The sequence below is a fragment of the Hippopotamus amphibius genome, chromosome 6 (genome assembly GCF_030028045.1).
Source record: "Hippopotamus amphibius kiboko isolate mHipAmp2 chromosome 6, mHipAmp2.hap2, whole genome shotgun sequence".
NCBI lineage: Eukaryota > Metazoa > Chordata > Mammalia > Artiodactyla > Hippopotamidae > Hippopotamus > Hippopotamus amphibius.
The window spans coordinates 110,572,112-110,596,287 of record NC_080191.1 but is presented as its reverse complement, the minus strand read 5'-3'; the positions used below and the strand labels follow the sequence as shown (position 1 = coordinate 110,596,287).

At 45.1% G+C, this 24,176-nt stretch overlaps 1 protein-coding gene and 1 non-coding gene across 20 annotated transcripts in view; both read left to right on the top strand.

Annotated features, from left to right (window-relative positions):
- THRB (thyroid hormone receptor beta) overlaps nt 1-24,176 on the top strand; it is a 386,771-nt gene that overhangs the window by 256,314 nt on the left and 106,281 nt on the right. For 18 of the 19 annotated variants that reach the window (XM_057738390.1, XM_057738387.1, XM_057738396.1 and 15 more), the window contains one exon: nt 20,870-20,933. In XM_057738390.1, coding sequence (XP_057594373.1) covers nt 20,912-20,933 — 22 coding nt within the window. In that variant the 5' untranslated portion in view covers nt 20,870-20,911. Of the gene's footprint in view, nt 1-17,161; nt 17,181-20,869; nt 20,934-24,176 lie in introns of those variants that run through there. The other variant, XM_057738402.1, reaches the window with a different exon arrangement.
- On the top strand, nt 21,077-21,195 carry LOC130856255 (U5 spliceosomal RNA). The gene has a single exon (XR_009054533.1). It is a non-coding gene; the product is annotated as a U5 spliceosomal RNA (small nuclear RNA).

The following is a 24,176-nucleotide window of genomic DNA, read 5'->3' as shown; positions in this document are numbered from 1 at the left end:
TTCCAGCACCACTTATTGAAGACACTATCCTTTCCCCACTGTGTATTCTTGGCTCCCTTGTCAAAAATTAGTTGACCATATATATGTGTGGGTTTATTTCTGGGCTCTCTATTCAATTCCACTGGTCTATGTGTCTGTTTTTATGCAGGACTATACTGTTTTGATTACTATAACTTTGTAATATAGTTTAAAATCAGGATGTGTGATACCTCTAGTTTTGTTCTCCTTTCTAAATATTGCTTTGACTATTCAGGGTTTTTTTGTGATTCCATACAAATTTTAGGATTGTTCCTCTGTTTCTGTGAAAAATGTTATAGCGATTTTGATAGGGATTGCATTGACTCTGTAGGTGACTTTGGATAGAATAAACATTTCAACAATATTAATTCTTCTGATCCATAAGTACACAATATCTTTCCATTTATTTGTATCTTCTCCCATTTATTCTTAAGTACTTTATTTTTTGATGCTATCATAAATTGAATTACTATCATAATTTCTTTTTCAGATAGCTTGCTGTTAGTTTACAAAAATGCAACTGATTTTTTTATACTGATTTTGAATCCTACAACTTTACTGATTTCATTGATTAGTTCTAACAGTTTTTTGGTGAAGTATTTGGGGTTCTCTCTATATAAGATTATGTCATCTGCAAACAGAGACAACTTAACTTTTTCCTTTCTGCTTTGGATACCTTTTACTTATTTTTCTTACCTAATTTCTCTGGTTAGGACTTTCAGTATTATGTTGACTAGAACTAGTGAAAGTGAGCACTCTTGTCTTTTCCCTGATTTTAGAGGAAAAGCTTTCAGATGTTAGCTGCGAGCTTGTCATGTCAGCCATTATTATGTTGAGATACATCCATTTCTTACCTAATGTGTTGAGAGTTTTTGTCATAAAATAATGTTGAAATTTGTCAAATGTTTTTTCTGACTCTGTGGAGATGATCATATGATTTTTATCTTTCATTCTATTAATGTGATGTATCACATTTATTGATTTGTGTATGTTGAACTATACTTGCATCACATAGGTAAATCCCACATGATCATGTTGTGTGGTACTTTAATGTGCTGTTGAATTCAGTTTGCTTATATTTGGTGAGGGCTTTTGCATCTATGGTCATCAGGGATTTTGGCCTGCAATTTTCTTTTCTCGTAGTGTCCTAATCTGGCTTTGATATCAGGGTAATTCTGGCCTCATACAATGAGTTTGGTAGTGTTCCCTTCCTTTCAATTTTTGGGAGGATTTTGAGAAGGATTAGTGTTAATTCTTCCTTAAATATTTGGTAGAATTTACTAGAGAAACCGGATGATCCTAAGCTTTTCTTTCTTGGGAGTTTTAAAAATACTGCTTCAATCTCTTTACATGGTATTGGTCTGTTCAGATTTTCTATTTATTCATGAGTCAGTCTTGATAGGTTGTAAGGATATAGAAATTTATCCATTTCTTTTAGGTTATCCAATTTGCTGGTGAATGATTTTTCACAGTAGTCTCTTATCCTTTGTGTATCTGTGATATGTCTCTTTTTTGTTTACAATTTTATTTGAGTCCTCTTTTTTTTTGGTTAGTCTAGTTGAAGATTTGTTATTTTGTTTACCTTTTCAAAAAAAAACCTCTTATTTTTATTGATCTTTTTCTGTTGTCTTTCTAGTCTCTATTTCATTTATGTCTGTTCTAATCTTTATTATTTCTTTCTTTCTGCTAACTTTGGCTTCAGATTGTTCTTCTTTTCTTAGTTTTTTGAAGTGTCTTCATGAATGTGTACAGATTTCTTATTTACTTTATGATCCCAACTAAAAAGGCATAACAGACATAGTGAAGATGGGAGCCTATAGTGTCTGGGTCAGAGGTGAGCAGCCCCTGCCAGAAAGACCCAGTCCCAAAATGAAAGAGACAAGTTGTCCTTGTGATGAAACAAGGTCACACCCCTCATAGAGTTGAGTTCCTTACCTTGTCATGTGAAAATACTAGAGACCAAGTGTTGATTAAAAATAATTTTTTTAATATGTAGAAGTATGGGGGTGGGGAGGAGTGTGGAGACCAGAAAGAATATATGAAAATATCAGTGGTTAAATCTAGGACAGGTTTTGATTTTTTTTTTCTCCTTTATACTATCTGTGTTCACAAACTTTTCCACGTGAAATAAACAGGTGTTATTTTTATGCTAAAAAAATATATTTAAAAAAAAATTCAATCCTTTGAAGTCTTCCATTCTAATACCCTTTAGGTCGAGGGTTATAATTTCTCACACACGCTCAGAGGAGCAGTCCTGTAGAGTTGGCACTCAAAGCACTAAAGAATGGGTTCCAGCCAGCTGCTGCTAGAACCTCTGCAGGATGCAGAGACTGCTCCCAGAAATGTTGAAAGGGACCAGAGGCTGCAGCCCATAGCCACTGCTGGCAGGGGCTCCCAGGGGCATGAAGAAGAGAGGGAAGGAAGGGCCCTCTCTTTCTCGCCTTCCAGTCTCCCTCTAGTGCCTCCTATTGGCAGAATCAAATAGAACACCCTCTAGCAAGGCACTGTGGGAAAGAGTTTGCCCCGGAATCACTGAACAGAGAAGAGAAGAGTGGATTTGGAGCTGGGGGCAACAGGTAACAAACTGGCACTCAATTTGGGGGTTGGAAAGCTTGTGGTTCTGTAAGTTGCAGTCAGCCAGCTTTATCCATTGTATGATTCTGTTCATCCATTGTATGAGTCCGTTCATTTCCTTCAAACAACTACTGATGTCCCGAAATTCCAGATATATCTCTTGGCTTTTCAAGAAAATCACCTCTCCTTTATTAAGGGAATATTCATTGGTAATCCCCTTATAAACTTTCCTGGTGGCATTAATATGAGATTGAGCCTGGTAGCACAGGAGGGTCAGTTCATTTTCACACACTCCTACCCAGTTGGTACATTGATAAGGCTTATTCTCTTCAACTTAACCACGAAATCATGGGAATAATATCCTCCATCAAACGGAGCAGTGATTATTAATAGAACTTCTAATTTTATGAACAGCCATGTTACCTCTTTTGAACTCAGAAAATGTCTCACATCTAACAAGAAATGTTTGCCTGTCGCTTAGGTAATACGTATCTCACTCATAGTGGGCTGGGCATGTGAAGGAGCTCCAGACTCATCAGGAGTGAATTTTTCAAATAATTTGTGTCAGCCTGATCAAACCATGTGTTCTATATATTAAAATTTTAGCAACCTGATATTCTGAGCTAGAACTTTCATGTTTTTTAAAAATATCCTGTAGGTGCAATTGTTGCCCAGCTTTTGCCTTCACAGAGAGTAATGTGAACAATTAGTCATCAGGATCTTCCTTTCAGAAAAGACTTTTCTTTTTTTCTTTTTTTTTAAATTAATTAATTATTTATTTATTGGCTGTGTTGGCTCTTTGTTGCTGCTCACAGGTTTCTTCTCTAGTTGTGGCAAGTCATGGCTACTCTTTGTTGCAGTACACGGGCTTCTCACTGTGGTGGCTTCTCCTGTTGTGGAGCACAGTCCCTAGGCATGCGGGCTTCAGTAGTTGCGGCACCTGAGCTCAGTAGTTGTGTCTCATGGGTTCTAGAGTACAGACTCAGTAGTTGTGGCACATGGGCTTAGTTGCTCCATGGCATGTGGTATCTTCCTGGACCAGGGATCAAACCTGTGTTCCCTGCATTGGCAGGCAGATTCTTAACCACTGTGCCACCCGGGAAGTCCCAGAAAAGATTTAAGCTCAGTGTCTTCAAGAACACACTTGGCTTAGAAGTCAGGAAGCAGAACTTTGAGTCTCAATTTTCCCATATACCAGGGTTTATCTTTAGACATTTAACATCTGAGCTTGTAAAAGATATAATAAAATGAAGTTCTGAGCATTGAGTGAAATAACCCATTGTAAATGCAGGTAGCCTCTATTGTTGCAAGGGGAAGTCGAGTGCAGTAATTTAGAGCAAAATGTCTGGATCCATGGGACCCGGGTTCAATTCCTGGCCCTCCCAGTTAAAAATATTTACGACCTCGAGCAAAGGAGTCACATCCCTTAACTTTAGATCCCCCAACTATAAAATGGGGTGGTACCACCTACATCGTAGGTTGCCGAGAGTAATAAAGGAGGTAGTATATGTAGGACACTCAGCAGAATGGTAAACACTCAATACATGTTAGATGCTGTTACTCTTATTGCCTTTATTTTTATCCTTGTTATTATCCTACTTTTTAGGGAACCATAAACACATGTGCAAGATATATGGTGATTAACACAGTAACATGCTAACATAAGTATCATAATCTTCTTTCTTCTCTACTCAATTTTGTTGAACACATACGTAGAAACTCTTTAGAGTTGTAGATTTTACTACAAAGCCAAGTGCCATGGGTGGTCTAGTTGGCTTCTCCCTTGGAGCTAAGAAGAGGAAGACATTCATGCATTTCATGTAGCGTCTGCATTGTTTCTTGGATGTTTTAGCTGGCTGATTTCCCTTTCTTTGGAAATCTTGGTTTGCAAATCACATGAATTTATTTTTCCTGAAAATGACATTCGTTTTAGCAGGTAAAACCCACAATACAGGTTGATGACCAAAGCCCACTGTTTTCCTTTTTGTATAAGAAAATGGGATAGTGGGTCTTGTTTACAATAAACAGTTACATAAGTATGCGTGTGTGTGTGTGTGTGTATGTGTGTGTGTATAGTATAACTGAATCATTTTCCTGCACCCCTGACACTAACACAACATTGTAAATCAACTATACTTCAATTTTTTTTAAGCTCTTTATTGGAGTGTAATTGCTTTACACTGTTGTGCCAGTTTCTGCTGTAGAACAAAGTAAATCAGCTGTATTTATACATATACCCCCATATCCCCTCCCTCCTGCAACTCCTTCCCACCCTCCCTCACTCAGCCCTCTAAGTCATCACCCATCATCAACTTGATCTCCCTATGTTATACAGCAGCTTCCCACTAGCTATCTATTTTACATTTGGTAGTGTATATATGTCAATGCTACTCTGTCACTTCATCCCAGCTTCCCCCACTCCCCCTCACCCCGGTCCTCAAGTCCGTTCTCTACATCTGCATCTTTATTCTTGCCCTGCCACTGGGTTAAATCAGTACCATTTTTAGATTCTATATATATGAGTTAGCATACAGTATTTGTTTTCCTCTTTCTGGCTCACTTCACTCTGTATGACAGACTCTATGTCCATCCACCTTACTACAAATAACTCAATTTCATTCTTTTTTATGGCTATATACTTCAATTTTTAATGGTTTAAAAAAGAAAAGAAAAATAAATAAAGTAAAATAAAAAATATTTTTTAAAGGGTTGTGAGCAGAGAAATGGGCAGGAGAGCAGAAAGGAGGTTTTCCCCTTCTTAGCCTAACAGGGTGTGCTCTTGAGCTCCTGGGGAAGGGAGAATGGGTCCTCAGTGAGCTGCCTGTCTCCATCATTTTAATCCCAACATGCTGTCACGGTTCCATACCTGTTATTAGATAACCACAGCAGCGGTGACTGGGAGGGAGGTTCACAGGGCTGCCAGCCAAGCAGCATCTCAGTCCACAGCTACAGACACACTGAACTCTGCAACATGCAGGGCAATTGGCTATCCATCCATAGATGGTAAATGTCTACATGGATGGAGTTTTCTGGGCATTATAAGTTCAAAAGTGTCAAACCTATATGAAGACCAGTTTCATAGAAAGTGGCTTCTTGTTTCCCAAAACTTCTAGTCCTGAAAAAGACCAGAATTGGGGGAGGTCTTGAAGTTATTAAGGGAAAGCCACTTAATCCAAATAAATTACTCTTGAGTTAAGCCTTGATCGAGCATTTTCAGTTGCATTATTGACTAATAGATGTCTCTGGAAGCAAATAAGGGCTAAGGAAGGCTCTCCCTCCTCTGATTGCAAACCTAAGCCAGAAAACATCCACATGCCTGATAGGAAATAATAACAGCCTATGTTTCTTTTTCAGCTTTAAATTGAACAGTCTGTGATGCTTCATTTAAGTATGCATTTTTAGCAGTTTTATTGAGGCGTAATTTACATAACAAGGTTCCATTGAAAGTGTACAATTCAGTGGATTTTAGCACATTTACAGAGCTGTGCAGCCATCACCATAGTCTCATTTGAGGACATTTTCATTACCCCCCCCAAAAAAAGCCCTTGTACCTATTAGCAGCCACTCCCCACCCTGTACCAAACCCCTACACTGCCCAGCCCTGGATAACCACAAATCCATTTTCTGTCTCTGTAAGCGTGATTTTTTTTTAACCTAGACATTGCCTGGCAGTCCCTTCCCTTGACTTATAATTAGAATCAAATGATAAGTGTTCCCTCAAAATCTGTCATTTTTGAGAAAATTCATTTTCCTCATGCATCCCTGAGCCTTCCCTCCTCCATGCAGCCCCCATCTTTCACCACCACCTTCAGAAGGGACCACGGTTCTTCACTTAACATTAAGTGTGTGTTAAGGGCCTGCTGTGTGCCACACACTGTCTGAGCACTTGGGGGAGTCAGTGAACAAAACAAAGACCCTGGACCTTAAGGAGTTTACTTCCCAGCAGAGGGAGACAAAACAATAAGCAACAACAAAAAACACCAGGAAAACCAGAAGTAAATGGTGCAGCATGTTAAAAGATGCTGCGTCCTGTGGGGAAAATAGAGTGGTGCAGGATAATGGGTGTCTGGAAGGCTTAGAACACAGGGAAGGGGCAGGTTACAGTAGGGACTGGGAGGTCAAGGTGAGCATCCCCAAGCAGTTAAAGTTTGGAAGACTTAGTGGAGGTGAGGGAGAGACTGAGCAGGTGTCTGGGGGATGGGCATTTCCTGCACAGGAACACTCCTGGTGCAGAGGCTCTCTGGTGGGGGCCTGAATGACATGTTGGAGGAAGAGCAAGGAGATTGACAGAGCTGAAATGGGGAGAGAAGTAGGAAACCAGGACAGAGAGGTGAATGGAGCAGAGCATGGGAGCCATGGCGGGGTTTAGAGCAGAGGCTGCCACGAGCTGAATTATATTCTCAAAGGGCCACTCTGACCAAGCTGCTGTGTTGAGAAGAAATTAGAAGGGAACAAGAGCAGAATATGGAGACCTCCCGGACACGATTTTAGGGCCACTTTAGGGCCATGTTTCTCAGCCTTGACTGCACATCCGAATGTCCCAGGCAGTTTGACAAGACTGAGGCCTGAGTTATATCAAACACTGATTGGCTTGGGATGCAGCCTGGATGCTGGGACTTTGCAAAGCCCCCCAGGGAATTCAGGCGTGCAGCTCAGGGTGACCAACAGAGTTTCAGGAGCTAAGCAGTCCCACCTGTTTGACTTTGCAGCTGGGAAACAAAAACCCACAGCTGGACCCGACTGCTGTTGGCAAAGCTGTGCTGAGAGGCAAGCAGAGCCTCACTGCTACGGCAGGGCCAGATGTGGCCGTGCAGACACTGTGCAAGTGGGGCTGGGGGCTGGACGGAGCCTCCGTGGACCATCAGACCTTGAGGAGGTCAAACCCATTCTTTGACTGGATATGAATGGGAGAGCCGGGTTCCTCGCTGCCCCTGACAGAGGGTGGGTTGTACTATATCAGGGCATAATAGAAGGATCAGGTTAGAACGTCAGGAAGAGGCTATATGATTCACCCAACAGGCATTTTTTTAAGAATCCTAGTTCCAGGGTGCCAGGCATTGTACAATAATAAAAAGATAAGGTCTGACCGTCCCTGCCAAAGCCAAGTGGCTCAGAGTGAACACGCCATATAATATTTCAAAACGTGTTATTTGTGGGAAGGCTCTAAATAAGCCAAAGGGGAGGGGGGACCCTTCAGTCGCATAGCTGAGCTGTTGGTATTTCTAACTCAGAGGAATGAATAGAACATTATTGTGTTGCATCGGCACAAGTACAGCAAGAAAAAAAGATGCCTAGAGCCAGCCGTGAGCCAGACGGGAGTCAGCAATCTCCTTCTATTGTTCGGAAAAGAATCACGATGCTGGGAGTTGGGAATTTAAGGATCCTGCAGAAATGCCCCTCCCCGCAGCAGGAAACAGAGCCTGGGTGAAACACGGCATCTTGTTTTTGGCTTCCTGAGCTGGAAGGAATGTAAAAAACTTGGAGAGGATTTAGGGGGAGCTGGTTTGTGAATATGGAAAATGCAACCCAGGGGAAACGAGGGATGATTCACCAAGCGAGTGTTTAGTCTCTCTGACCAGCAAGAAGTAGGGCTACCTAGCTTCGGTGCCTAGCAGCGTTCTGGGCTGCTCACTGGGGGAGCTGGTGGGAGGGGCACAGAGCCATCCCTGCCTCGTGACGACCTTCTGATCTGTAGCAAAGGGCAGGGGCTTTCGAGCCCCAGCAGCATCAGAACCATCACCTGGGGGGCTTGTTAAAGCACAGCCTGCTGGACCTCCCCCTCAGAGGTCCTGATTCAGTGGCTCTGGGGTAGGGCCTGAGCATCTGCATTTCTAATGAGGGGTGGTGATGCTGCTGGCCTGACCTGCCCTGGAGAACCCGGCTGGAGGAAGTACGTCCTGGGGCAGGAGCAGAGGGTGAGCGTGGCCTGAGTGCAGAAGTCCAGGTACTTCTGTGCCATTGATGTGTTGGTGCTGTAGCGGGTCCCTCCGTGCAGAGCTCATGGCTTTTAATGAGCAGTGTGCTCTGGATCCACCAGACTGGCCATGATTTTGCCATCTGCTCCCCCCACCAAGGAAGCATGGCCAGAGGCAGGAAAAGAGAGTTCCCTGCAGGCCTGTGGCAGTCAAGCAGGACATAGTGTGTCTGGTGACTCTGAATCAATGCGCACGTGTGTGGGCAGGTGTAAGCAGGTGAATGGCTTCAGGGGTACGTGGGTGACAGCAGGGCAATTCAGCTCACACTCCGGTGCTTTTCTCATGAGCAGAAGCTCTCAACAGCAGCAGCTGGGAAGCCTTTTCTGGGTACACATTCCTGGGCCCGGCCCCAGAGATGCTGAGCAAGGATGCTCAGCTGACTCTGCTGTGCACCCCTCCCTTGAGATTAAGACCCGCTTTTCCTGCCGCCTCCGTGGTGGTGGCCTGTCATTACAAGTAAGCAGAGTGCAAAGCCATCCTCTTTGAAGATGCAAAACTCCTTCACCTTATCGGGTCTCATCGTCACTCTGTTGCTACGGGACTTGAGGGTCTCAGAGTCCCAGGTGCTCACTTAAAATGCAAGGGGGTTTTCAGCGAAGGACACTTTCTAGCCATGGAGCTGGGGGCCTTGATCAGCAGTTATTCTAGAGCAAGTTGACTGGACTGGTCAGGAGTGGAGGTGTGGGGGTGCCTGCCCAGTGTCAAGTGTAGCCCACCAAGATGGGGCCCCAGTGCCTCTAACTTGTTCCCGAATGGTTTAAGCAGATAGCTCCCAACATGTGGTTTCTGGAAACTACAGTCCAATCACCCAGGAACCTGTGAGACATGCAGACTCCCAGACACCCCCACCCCACACCGCCACCACCAGACTGGCTACATCAGAAACTCTGGGGGCAGAGCCGGGGACTCTGTTGTAAGGAGCTCTCCAGGCGTTTGCCAGACTTTGAGGACAACTAGTTTAGTTTATACATAGCTTCCTTGCTACATATAAGTCAGAAACCGAACAGGATAGAAAAACAGGCGACCAGCCATTTATAGATTTATTGAGATCCTCTTACAAGTATGCCAGCGTGTTTAATATGCTCATTTGTCAGGGTCTCACCTAAGAAGGTGGCATCCAGGCGCCTTCCTGCAATCCCCAGGGATAGCATGGCTTACTGTATCCCCCTCCTAAGACAAGCCAAGGGCTGTGTTCCTTTACTTTTTAGCGACTCCATCGCAACTTTCCCATGTGACAGGCGCTCAGGAGACTATGAAATGATGGTCAAGTCTTGTTTATTCCTGAGATGAGCTTAAATCCAGCTGAGATTTCACTCTCTAGTCTCTCCTCCACAGCTTACGCCAGGCTGGCTCACTCAGCAGCATGATACTGAAAGGTCAAATTACGCAGCCCTGAGCTCACAGAGAGTGAGGGCTGAAAAGAGATCAGGTAAACCACATCCTCGAACGTCTCACTGATTTCCAAAGCAGTTACAGCCACAGTTCCCAAACTCTGTACCAAAGCACCCTGGGAGTCCACAGCAAACGCAGAGGAACACAATGGAATGTCTAATTTTTGAGGGAAAGACAGCCACAGCTGTCAGACACCATGCAAATACTACTATTAGGTGGTTTGGACCTACTTACTTAATGAGCAGAATGTTTATTCCTTTTACCTGGGGTCACTGTGAAGCAGTTACTGAAACACTAAGGGTGCCATGGAAGTTGAGAAGCTCTGTGTCCTAGAATCACTGACCATGGGAGGATGTGTATTTTGACTGTACACTTTCTGATCAGAATCATACATTTCAGCCAGCACATTTAAGGAAATTTATATTCTAAATTTAAAAGTCAGATGGAAAAGAAACTATAACCTAAGTGGGAAAAGAAGATGAAAAAAAAAAAAACAGATACATGTATATGTATAACTGAAGCACTTTGCTGTACCCCTGAAACTAACACAACATAGTTAATCAACTATACTCCAATATAAAACTTTAAAATTCATAAATTAAAAAAAAGAAAATTGTATCTTCATGAGTCTCTTAGGGACTTCTTTTCTTTCTCACCTTCCTAGGTAGATCTGTTCACCCCAACTGCCTGACTCAACCCTTAACAAAGGTCGTGTCATTTAAAAAAAAAAAAACAAAAAAAAAAAACCTTTCTTCATGACTTAATCATAATGGATTAATTCTTACAAATTTGAACTAATAATTGCTCTGATGCATTCCTGAAAATCACCTTTAAAACACATTGTTGAAAGACAAAATCTAGGCTGTGTATGGTACGCACTGTGGTCACAGGAAATCTTTGAATTTGCCAAAATAGTGAGCCTTCATCAGACAGCATTAAACAAGAACCCACTGAAGGGGAAAATGGAGGTGGTACAACGTTTATGAAGTCTATTTCTGTAGGAACTCTGCAATGCAAAGGCCCTCCCTCACCCACATTTGGCATTTAAGAAGTGGTAAACCATCATAACTGTATTTATTAGGAGAATTTTATTTGCATCTTCAACAGATTTTAGGGGTAAAGCAGTCTTCATTATGTCTCCTTCGGAAGAATATTCTTTCTATCCCAGGGTTAAAAACCTGCAGGTAGCTCAGGGCAGATTGCAGGGGCAGCAAAGCCCAGTCTCTGTCTGGGCACCACCGTCTCCCTGGGATGGAGGCGGTCCGGGCTCAAGCAGTAGAGTCATTTCTTAAGAAGCTGTCTGGGGCAGGGGGGCGGAGTGGGTTCTTCTTTGTTGTCGTCTTTCCATCAAACACTTTTAAGAAATCAGTAATACATCATTTGCTTCAGTGTTACTGTTTTATTTTCCCACTTGTGTTTGTCGTTTTCCATGCCTGCGTCTCGATGAGTCACCTAACCACAAGTAAACACTCTGGCCTCTCGTGGTTCCGCGTGGTACCCTCGTTCCTTAGGTGTCAGGAAGGATGCAGCCAAGGCCCCTCAACACACATGCCTGGTGTTGTCTTTGGCGCAGGGATGCTGCGCTCCTGTCCACCAGGTGTCAGCAGAGGCAGTTTTAACTGCTTGCTTTGGCCGACAAGACATCTGTTGAGGTTGTTGCTCCTCAAACAACGCACCTGCTTTCTCTTAAGAGCCTGACTTCTTAGAAGCATTCAGAAGTGACAGTCCACCTCCAGAGAAAGGTAGCGACGATTGTGTTATAAACACAGCAGGCGGCAAGTTGAGCCTTTCAGAGTTGGCCTCATGAAACTTTTTCTGGCCGGTTGCTCCTTGACTTTTCTATCACTGCGTTATGTGGCTAGAAATGGTTCCAGGTTTCACTCAGTGCGACACTCAATTAGATGCAGCAGGGAGTTTTAGATTCACAGGGGGCTCGTGTGTTTGTTTGAAAGCCCACTCTGACCCCCAAGAACCCCACTCCTAGCACTGCTGACCTAGTCCTCAAAGCAGAAACAGGATTTTTCTCAGGCTGTGGCCCCAGACCCTTGCACCTGAGGCTGCAAGAACACTGTCAAGTGGCCAGCGCATCTATACTATTTTATCCATCCATTCCCTTTGAGGTGGATGACCTTACCCACCTGGGGACGTGACTCTTGACCTCCCCTGTGGCATTCTGTTGACAAATGGCAGGGCCCATGCTCCTTCCAAGCCATGGTGACTTTGCAAAGGAAAGAGAAGGAAAAAGAGAAGGGAAGATGGAAAGAAAGGGGTAATGATTTGGCGTGGACATGAGTTAAAAGGAAGGGTAGAAATGAGCCCCAGATTGTAGAACTTGAATTAAAATCATTTTGCTGAGAACAAAAAAATCAGCCACAGCAAATTAAGTTCAGTTTCAACCACAGAGCCTGTCTGTGTTGTCTCACTCCTAAAGGCAAAACACTTACAATGACTGCTGAAAATCCAAAAAGGAAATTGTAGGTTTGCCACCAATAGTTTACTGATGTTTCACGGGGCTGTAGGCTCCATCACACCCAGCAGAGACGGTCTGACCCTGCCTTCCACTCACTGGGATGAATACCTGAGCCATGTCACAGGGCAGAGCTACGACTATTTTCCCACGTCTGTATTAAGTAACTCACAGTCTTATATTCCTTTTTTTGGCGGGGGGGGGGGGGGGGGGCTGTGTTGGGTCTTTGCTGCACTCTGGCTTTCTCTAGTTGTGGCAAGCAGAGACTGCTCTTCCTTGCAGTGCGCGGGCTTCTCAATGTGGTGGCTTCTTTTGTTGCGGAGCACGGGCTCTAGGCACATAGGCTTCAGTAGTTGCAGCACATGGGCTCAGTAATTGTGGCTCTCAGGCTCTAGAGGGCAGGCTCAGTAGTGGTGGAGCATGGGCTTAGTTGCTCTGTGGCATGTGGGATCTTCCTGGACCAGGGATCCAACCTGTGTCCCCTGCATTCGCAGGCAGATCGTCAACCACTGGGCCACCAGGGAAGTCCCTCTTATGTTCCATTTTAATCAGTCTGATCCCTAGTCTAACTGTGCTGACTTTGCAAATTTTTTTCTCATACTGAATTTTTGATACTACACTCCCAAATAGGGTTAGTTTTACCAAGAGGAAAAGGTGGATCGCAGTGTTGCATGGTTTGAATACCTCTTGCCCCTGTTCTCTTTTATGTGAGATGTGGTTAAGTTTTCACTAGCATCAGAAATTCAACCATTATATATTCACTTCATTGGATCCTAGATTTACTATTCAAGTACAAAGACCTCAGGAAAGGACAATTGGGGCAGGCATTTGGGATGCTACAGAATTGAGTACAAATTCATCTGTGTACCCACCCTTCCTTGCTCCCCATAACAAATTTAGATGAACTTGAAAGGAAAAAGAATTCACAAAAAGTAAAATTAAATCTGGTAAGTGGAGAATGGCAGAGGAGAGAGGAGCATTTCCACCTCCATTTTATCATGGGGTCTAGGGAGGTGGACTCCCTGATGTTATAAGTCTTTTAAACCACTTCAGGGCACCTCCAGAAGCCACATTATAGCTCCAACTTCCCACACCTTAGGGATGACTAGGGTTGGTCAGGAGATGAGGGGGGGAATAATTGTGACTCTAATGATGAAGACATCTGCCAATACCGTAGGTCAGTGTCCCACTTTTAAATTTACAAAGCATTCTCCAATTCCCCGGTCGTCGTCATAACCTGAAGGGTAGGGGGTTGTGATATCACTTCACAAAGGCAGCTCAGATTGTTAAGAAACCCAGCCAAGATGTCCAGACTGCTGGCCTGAGGCCCAAAACCATCCGGAAAGACTCCTGGCCGGGGGGTCTGTCCTCCATACCTGGGACCGAACTTGTTCTTACAAACGATTCCCAAACATCAGGGTCAAAGCTTTGACGCAGGGAAGGGAGAGAAGCAGACACCGCAGGAGGGAGAGAGATTCACAGCCTCACTGCCCTCCCAGGTGGAAGCAGCCCCTCTGAGGGCACAGCCACGTGCCTCCACCCAGCTGTGACTCCAGAGCCACAGACAAAGCCAAAGTGGGGGCGGAGGGGGAGGCAGTGAGGATGCCGGCCCCATCCCATAAAGCCCCTCCGTGCCCAGTGCCCCACAAACCTAGTCAAAACAGCACTTGCCGTGTAAACACAACTTCAGGACCCCTCCCAAGTGGAGGGCGTAGCTTGGCCCTCCACTCATGTCTCCACAACCTCTGACATCCTTCTATGCGGGAAGCCCGTGGTGTCCACATGCCAAGTGAGACGGTGGACTGTCTGCCTCCGAGAGCCCACCTGGTATTAGCGGTCTCAATTTGGAGCCTGTAATAGCCTAAGGCTGGAGCATCTGACCTTGTAAACAGAACCAAGAGAGTTGCCTGTGAACGTGACCCCTGCCCACCCCACATGGCCCCCTCTTGGCTTTCTTGGGCTGCCCAGGAAGCACCTGCTGAAGATCTGACAGATGACCCCTGTATAGCTCACAGTTCAGACACGCTGAGAGTCAAGGAGAAGCAAACTAGGACCACAGACACCCTCCTCAGAAAAGGTAGATGTAGAGCCATAAGGGGGATGCGTGTTTCATTTTTTGATTGAAGTATAGTTGATTTACAATGCTGTGTTAGGTTTTGCTGTATAGCAAAGTGATTCAGCTATACATATATATACATTCTTTTTTATATTCTTTTCCATTATAGTGGTGCGTGTTTCATTTTAACTATGCACAGACTGTATAAGCAATAATTCACTAGGTGTGCGTGGAAAGATTTTTCCAAGGGGGAATTTTCACAGTTATCCCTTCAGTGTTGTGTTTTCTATAGGGAAAAAAAAGCACAAGGGGACCAAGGACGTGCGGTCAGAGCCTTTGACAAGGTGGGGGTTCTCTCTGTGGCCCTAGTCTAACTTTGCGACCTTCAATGCTAAGACAGGAAAGCAGCAGGGATCCCACACCAATAGGTGCCACCAAAGGTGTCAGCCTCCTGAGGAGTCCCCCTCTGCACCGAGGCAGAGTTATCTTCTCTAATCAGGTCACTCCCAGAAGGACCTTCCGTGGCTTTCCATTTTCCACAGGACCAAGCCCAAATTCCACAGCAAACCTTCCAAGACTCTGGACCGTCTGGCCCCAAACTATGTTTGCAGTTTCACTCTTGGCCTCTTCCCACCCCTTCTCACCCGGAATCATGGCCCCTGTGCCAGGATGCTGTGTCTTCTGTTCCCACCATTCATAAGCCACACCTTTCATCCCCTGCCTGAAAGGTACCTGGCTTATTTCTCAAAGCCAAGTCCCAAGGTCCCATCATACAGATAGAATCACATTTTCCTCAAATGCATCAAAACACACCTTTTCTCCCTCCTGTTCAGCTCTGTTGCCCCTAAGGTTGAGGGTGGTTCTTCGTCTAAGCTTCCCATAGGTGGGCACCATGAATAGCTCATCTCAGATGATCCAGAACTTGAGTTGGTTTCTGATGCTGTGGATGGGACAGCCCTGGACCAGATCCTCAGGTGAGAGGATGCCTCTTCAGCCTCCAGCCTTGCTTCTCAGAAACCATTTTTCTTTCACCCACAAAGAGATCTACTGCTTGTAGGGCCTGTCCTCTTTGCCTCCCACCAAAAACAGCTCTCGGGTCTCCTTTTCATTCTGTGCAATAGATTATATTCAGCTTACGTCTTTTCCGTGAGCGTTTGCATTTTAGCAATAACCAAAGTCTGCAGCCAGAGGCATCACGTGGCATTTGCAGATGGGGTGTGTGTATGTGGTGTCTGCAGATCCCATGAACATATGTGCCAAGTTGTTTGCCTGTATCCTTCATTACATTCCTGGAGTAGGCCATACCCCCAAAAAGTTGAGATCCACTAAGCTAAAGGAATGAAGCTCTAGTGGAGAATTTTGAGGGGGGATGGAGTAAGCCTTCGGCGTGACGCGCGTGGCACCTGCTTTGTTGAATAATAAAGACACGGGTCCTCTCAAGAGAGGCTTCGTATGCCCTGAGAACAAAAGCAGCCCAAGGTAGGAAGTGTGCTTCTTTGTGTGTTTGCGCTCCCTCTGAGGCGTGCATCGTCTTTGCCCTAAAGCCAAGCAGAGAGAGTCCCCATCCTCTCAGCTGTGCCCAGCTGCATGTCTGCACCCATCCTCCGTCCACTGACACACTGAAATTCTCTTCCACGGGACGACATCCCAGATATAGACCACTATCTGACCTCCATGTGACTCCTCCCCTTTCTAGGTCGCCTTCCACATTTCCATCATCCTTGTTCTTCTACATGAGACTCACCCTTAAATGTCACAGCCCAGTGCAGCATGGTCTGGCCACGGTCCTACAGGCTGTAGTTCCGCCCACACAGACCACAGGGGGACACATGAACCCAGGGTCTTCCAAAGCCCCTGGACCTATTTCTTAAGTGTCCATAATAATCCCACTTCCTTTTGGTTTCAGAGTCCTCGATGACAGGTTTCCATCATTTGTATTTTTTAAATACAAGCACATTTGACGTGTTTGAGAGGTGAAGGCCCACTTTTGCATTCCTCCAAAGGGACTGTGTCGCCCGAGGGGCCTGGCATGGGACAGGGAATGATGGAGCAGAGCGGGCAGAGGAAGTCTCAGCACCACCGCGTGGCACGTGGCACACGTGGCTTGGATTTTCAACTGCTCCTTGCCAGTGGCCTCCGCCTTCCCAGCCAGCTTGTAAACTGGATTGTAAATTCCTTGAGGGCTGAGAGCCTCTGGGCTGAACCTGTTGGCCTCCCCAGTGTTTATCCCTATATCAGAGACTTGCATCACATTAATCACCATGTCTTATTATTTCTACCTCCTAAATGTCATGACAGTCACTCCCACAAGAGCACCTCCATCGCCACCAGCGAGTTGTAACTGCCTTCATCTCTCCCCCAGATGCACCGCAGCTCCCTGGCTCATCTGCTTTCACTTAGCAGCCACTGCAAAGCTTTAGAGACTCAAATTGCATCAGATCACTTCCCTACTTAAACCTGCATAATTTGAGGGAGTTTCTTAGTTTTCCTACACAAGGCTCTTTTCTTGAAGTGTAGTCGATGGGCCCCACGGCAAAAGGAGGAGAATACAGCACTAAGTAATTCCCTAGGGAGAGGCCTATCGCAAAGAAGAGCCTTCGGATACAATGTCACCTCCACCGAGAAGCCTTCCCGGATTGCCCCCCGTAGAAGTGACTTCTCCTTTCCTCGTGGCCCAGTCTGCGCTGAGATACTTCAGGTGAAACCTGTCATATGTTGCATTGTTTCAGCATGATTCTCTCCCTCTGGTAGACTAAAAGGCCCAAGTATTGTCTTCGGACAAAGCCTGGGGCAGCACCTGGACAGAGTAGGCCCTCGATCAAGGCCTCTGAAAGGACCGGCCAAATAAATGAATGTCTCGTGTGAAAGGAATGTTCTCAGTGCAGCAGCACTTTACTAGGGACTAAGCTGAAGGCCACTCTCCCCTCAGATGGTGCTGAAGTGCTGCAGCTGTTAGAGGACCCTCAGCTTTGAGGGGCAGGGATGCAGACCCTCACTGGGTCTCACTGGAGGCTCTTCTCTGCCCGGGAGCAGCGGGCCTGTGAGTCGTCCTCTAGACAGGGACAGCGCTGCGGTCAGTCCTGCTCACATCACCCCAACCTCCTCCCCTTCAGGGGAAGCCCTGAGCTCTGTTTCCCTTCCCCACAAGTAAAACACTCAGCTTTCTTTCTTTTTAAGCTGTTTGGACTTCGTTTCCTTCTTTGACGCTGTGACCCCCTCAGTGGCTCCAGAGGGGCCCTCCAGTGCTTCCCTCCTCTGCACAGAGCGCTGGCTGACACCCTCCATGGGTCACGGGTGACCCTGAAGCAGCCCTGTGATGCCTGTCTGCTCAGAGCATTTAACTGCAGTTTCAAACTCGAGAGCTCATTGCAGGAAAATAGCACTAAATAATATGAAATACAGGGCAGGAATAGGAACAGAAATGTACTTTTTTTTTTTTTTTTTCCTGTATGAACGTGAGTTTTTATTTTTCCTGGGAGTGGGATCGCTTGGTTACACAGCAAATATAGGTTTAACTTGATAAGAAACAGCCCCACTGTTTCCTAGCTTGGCTATGCTGTGTTGCACTGCCATTGGCAGTGTGTGAGAGTTCCAGAGAAATGTACTATTAATGCTATAGGATTAGGAACAGTTTAGTATACTGAAGTAACACTAAAGTGCTATAGAAATGGGAACAAGAATGTCCTCTTTTTTATTGAAGTATAATTGATTTACAATGTTGTATTAGTTTCAGGTGTACAGCGAAGTGCAGGAATGTACTATTAATGCTATAGTAATGGTAACAGTTTCATATAATGTAGTGATACTAAAGTACTCCTACAGTAGAAGGAAAACAGTACTAAGTAACAAAATCATTACTAAATTTCGTGGTGGTAACAATATTTTTTAAGCCTTGATAAGATGTTTTTCCTCTTCCGGGATACTTTCTACTTCACACAAAATACGTTTCTGTTCAATTGAAATTTTGAAAACAAAGACATTTTTAAAGTGTTGGTATAGCAAGAACATAACTTTGATAAAAAGGACACAAAACTCTTTTGTTACATTTGTATCAATCTTGTGTTTTAATATCAGTGTTATCAGTCAGGATTCCTTTGGTTGCAAGGGGCAGAAACCTGCCTGGACCCAGCTCAGCTGGATTCAGGTGCCGTCTTGCTCAGGCAGGGTTGAGGGGGGTGGGGAATCCAGCTGGGCCCCAGAGAGAACTGAAAGCAGGGCTTCCAGGCCACAGCATTCTCCTGTCACCCCAAGTTCTCTGTGAATGTCAGGTGCATCCTCTCACCCTCAGACAGGCTTTTGCCATGTGGCTGAGAGATATGGCCTCAGACAGTTTGAAAGTTTTAGCTTCTGATAAATTCTACCACCAGAGCTGGAATACATAAGCTACCCCCCTCCCTCTCCCTCTCTCTCTTCCTCTCCAAACATCCCAAAAAAGCATCACGTTAGCCCACCCCATGTCTTAACCCAGTTCGGCCAAAGATGAAGCACTGTGGTTGGCCCAAGTTCCTCATCCTCTTCAGAACATTCAGGAACAGCGTCCCGTGAGGACGTGGCCATGTCCACGGATTAGGAAGGGAGTTAAGGGCGGCTCAGTTTCTGAGAACAAGAGGTCTGGACAGTCAGATGTGATCTGAGCTCTCCCCATAGGGGGTCTCAGAACCTGGTTCTCTCACTCACAACCCAGATGGACAGTTGAAGAAGACAGAGCAGAGGGCCTGTGGTTGGTGACCCTTGAAATTGTTCTTCAGTAGCAAGAACATGTTTTCCTAGGAGTTAATTTTCATCTCTTCCACCGGATGCCAGTTCAGGGATCTCACATCATGTCATGTCAACTTTCATTCATTTTATTTTATTTGGTCCTTCAGCGTGTATTTCTTGAGTGCCTCTTTTGTATCTGACACTCTGCTCATGTGGAAGATCTAAAAATGACCAAGACATAGTCCCTGCCACAAAGAGGTTACAGTCTGGTGGGAAAGGCAGCCTTGGAAATATGTGATGACCAAGGTGTGACCATCAAGGTATGGACTCAGTGCTGCGGGATGAGATGTGGAGACGGAGAAGGCATGGCCGTATCTATAAACCCACGTCATAAACACAATCCACGTGCTTCCTCTTCTCTGGTCAGTTATTTAGCATCAAGATATTCCCTCCCTCATCCAATGGCTTGTTTACCCAGCACTTTCACGCACATCCTCTTTACACCTCAGAATCATCAGCCTTGTGAAGGAGGTAAAGCAGGTATTATCTTCCTCATTTTGCATGTGAAGAAATCACATCCCACGGCAAGTACCTGACAGCACTGGCCCTTGAGCCCACGCCTCGGGTTTCAGTACCATGCCTGAGCCCCTGGCTGCCACCCTCTACAGCTGGATACAGAAGCTCTTCTAGAAAAAGAAACCTCATCCTGATCTGTCCCCAGCAATATGTGGAAGGACTCTGACCCACGTTCAGCAGCTTTATGGTTCATCATCTGTGTGTGTCCTTCAGCACTTCCCTCTGCTGGTGCCTCCGGTCACTGACCCACACCAAGTCTCCATCCGCATCCCCATATGAGGCTAAGTCTGTCTGCTGCTCTCAGATCTCCCTGATACAGTGGTGAGGAGAAGGGGCTCAGCACAGACCGAGGAAAAGTCACACATAAGATGCGAATATAGATTCGCATATTCTCTAGAGCAGGGGTCCCCAGCCCCTGGGCCACGGATACTGGTCCACGGCCTGTTAGGAACCGGCCGCACAGCAGGAGGTGAGCAGCGGGCAAGTGAACAAAGCTTCACCTGCCGATTCCCATCACTCCCCATCGCTCGCATTACCGCCTGAAGTGTCCCCCCGACCCCCGTCCATGGAAAAATTGTCTTCCACGAAACCTGTCCCTGGTGCCAAAAAGGTTGGGGACCGCTGCTCTAGAGCAGGGTGTCTAAGACTTTGAAGTGCACATGAATTACCTGTGGGTCTCATCCAAATGTAGATTTGATGGAGTAGGTTTGACATAGGACCCAAATTTCCTATTTCTAGCAAGCTCCCAGTGGTGCTGAAGCTGCTTGTCCACAGACCATGCTTGGAGAAGCAAGGATCTGGATTGAGGATGCTCTTGGGAAAAACAGCAAGTCACTCAGCTGGTGTTTCTTAAAAACTTGAGATGGAAAATAGACATGTGACCTTGAATAAAATATTATCATAAAGACATGTTTATAGGAGGAACCGGAGATGAAAATTAAAAGGTCTTGTAAACTTATGTGTATCACACAGCCCACCTCTGCTTCACTTTCCCTGAGTTGAAAGTAACAAATCACCTCCAGCTAATTAATGCATGTGATATTGTTTGGAGCAAAACCTTATAGAAAATGCAGGTTATAACACATGGTATTTTTCTTGTCTTTTTCTCTGTAGGAGATGTCAGTGAAAAAAGGGGTCCAGAATGATAACTAACCCATGACTCCCAACAGTATGACAGGTACTTGTTTTATTTTCTTTTCTTTGTGTGCCTCCATTTTTGTTCCACCCAAAGAGAAATATAGACTTCCTAAAACACCAACCTAAGTGTCTTAGCAACGATTATTTCCAAGCCAGTGAGTGTTATTAAATGCAAATATATCCATCCTCTGGTTTCTCTTCAGATCGTACAAACCTTTCTCCTTTTACTAAAGATTTCTGTGGAAAGGGGAAAAAAAGAAAAAAATGTAAATATATCCTGTGAATACATCCCAACAAGTGTGCTTCCAGCTTTTTCAAAAGCTATGAGATGCACCATCACCAGAAACATAATAGGAGCAAATGATGATTCACAGTGAAAGCCTACTTTTCAGCCTCCCCAAGGTCACCCTCCCACACCCAGTACTTTTACCTTCCACATTCATTCAGATCAATATAAGAAATGGCTCTATGTACTCAGTGACCACTGAGTGCAGGCATCTTCCTGATGGGATATTCAGCAGCAGAGTCAGAATGGAATGTGATTAGAGCATATACGCTAAAGTGAACTAGAAACTCTTAGCGAGGGACAGAGGAGAGACAGAATGCCTCTTGAGGGACAGAAGGCTGTGATAGCATGGGTTCTCTGTGCAACACACAGAGCTGGGGTTGCAAGCTCACAGGTCCCAGGGGCCAGACGGACAGCGCCCATGCCAGAAACAGCCGGAGGTCAGGAGAAAGCAGCAAAACAGGAGAACCAGTTTCTGCCTGAAAACACTCCTCCACTAGGGCAACGAAGCAGGGAGGGAACCTAGTGTGTCCAGAGATTACAAATTTTCAAGAGAAGCTGGAATCCAGATTTGGAATGAAATATCCCCATTTCTATCTGTGGTTTTTTTTGTTTTTTTTGTTTTTTTTCTTTTTGGAGGCTCTGCACAGCTTGCAGGATCTTAGTTCCCTGACCAGGGATCGAACCTGTGCCCCCTGAAGTGGAAGCACGGAGTCTTAACCACTGGACCGCCAGGGAATTCCCCCAGATATCCCCATTTCTAAATGTAAGCAATTAACATATTTAAAATATCAGGAATTCATGGGCCAGTCAAATTATACCTGCTCACTGGCATCAGCCACGTGCTATCAGTTTATAACTACACCTTCCAGCCCAGCCCCAAGCCTAGGACAGTCTTTGGTTCCCATGGCAGCAGGGCAGGTACCCACAGACCTCAGCCTTCTGCAAGTTTACAAGCCTTATGTCATGATCATAACATCTCCCAGCATCACTGCTCTGTCTCTCTACCCATCGATACTTGATTTCCTGGTGCAGCAAAAAGATAGAGCACCTGGACAAACCAGAATGATTCACACCTGTAGGGACTGAAGGCCTCAGAATCCTATCTCATCTTCCCATCTTATTTCTCAGTAATAGGCACCTATTTCTGTGTCACTGCGAACTCGACCATTGTAGCATGAAAAGCCATGGATGGTACATAAACAAATAGGCTTGGCTGTGTCTCAATGAAACTTTATTTACAAAACAGGCAGCAGGCCAGCTTTGGCCCGAGGACTGTAGTTTGCCAACTCCTATTCTAGAATTCAGGATAGTCTTATTGTTGAGCAGAATCCCCAGGCTGAGTCAGCTCATCGCCAGGACCCAGCTAGGACTCTGGCCTCACTCTAGGATGGTTCTGGATTAAGCCAGCTTTCAGCCAATCTGTGGATGCAGGATGCTTTCCCTGCAGGCTGGGCTGTAACCAGCTGCCTCCCTGTGGAGGAGGAAGTTTTTGCTTCCCAGCCTTTGCTTCATAGCATAGAAACTAACGGCAGTTCTATTTTCAAAAGAAATCTACTCCACACACACATATGCTCAGTTTACGTTCATGGGCTCAGCTGAGAAAATCATTGCTTCAGACTCCCTTGTTTGTGGATGAAATACAAGTGTCCTTTTCCCTCTGTCTTTTGCTATGGTCTTGAGCTGCACGTTTATTTTAAGAAACCTAGAAGGAGATCATAATAAAGCTTAAGTCATCAGAACTAAGTGCTTACTTTAAAAGCATGACTTAAAGGGCAAATATGCAGATTTTCCTTTCGAAACACATAATGGGTAATATTACTGTTATGCAATACAGGAAATCAATTAACCTTGATGAAAAGAAAAACAATTTTTCAATGAACAGGAGTAAGAACATTGAATCTGTTTTGCTAAAACCAAGCAGACTAGCCTTTTCTGATTTAAAAAAAAAAATGCCTTCAGCCACAGCGCTTATGAAATTTCTATATTTTGCATTAACTCAAATGGAGAATGGTTGGTTTTCTGGGGCTATTTAATATCAGCGGCAACGGGGTCAGGTCCTGCTAAAATGTTCTCATTGCTCTACCTTAACCAGATTTGACATTAGGACTAAATGAAATCACCCACTGAAAATACTGGTTCTTAGAGGAAAGGAAGAAAGTGCCTTGATACAATATTTTGTTGGTCTGGGATTAAGCACAGCTTCCTAGGTAATCTAAGGGGGGATTCTGCTAACATTTATGTCATTGTAATGAGCTCTACTTTGCATAAAATCATGATTTCCTGCATAGGGGAGTTTGTTCTAAGATATGAATATCTAAAATTTTAAATATCCAAGTAAAAGGCTTTTAGCCTTGATTGAAAAGGGAACTAAGAACTCAGACTCCTCTAAATGTGCCTGAAGATACAGAAACAGGACTCTGTTACGTCGGCCCTGACCTGGTTCTAGGGAGGTAGGATGTGACAGAAAGTCACCCTGTGATGAACCTGCCATGGGAATAACATAGTCCTCACTCAGCAGCGTGACCTGCGCCTCTGCTTTGTGACCTGCTTGTTCATCTGACTTTTCGGCTGGGAACTTTGCCTTCTTTTTCTCACTCAAGGAGTTATATTCAGTGTGTCCCAGGGGCCAGGGGAGGAGTGTCTGCAGGATGGGACCGGACTGCAGTGTTCAGTAGTTGTCCCAATGTTTTCATTGTGTGATCCTCAGACTGTTTGCATTCTTGTTTTGTGTGTGTGTGTGTTTTCATTTTTTTTTTTATTGTGGTATAGTTGCTTTACAGTGTTGTGTTAGTTTCTGCTGTACAATGAAGCAAATCAGCTGTATGTATACAAATATCCCTTCCCTCTTGGATCTGCCTCCCACCTACCCCCATCCCACCCATCTAGGTCATCACAGAGCACTAAGCTCAGCTCCCTGTGTTATACAGCAGGTTCCCATTAGCTATCTATTTTACACGTGGTAGTGTACATATGTCAATCCCAGTCTACCAATTC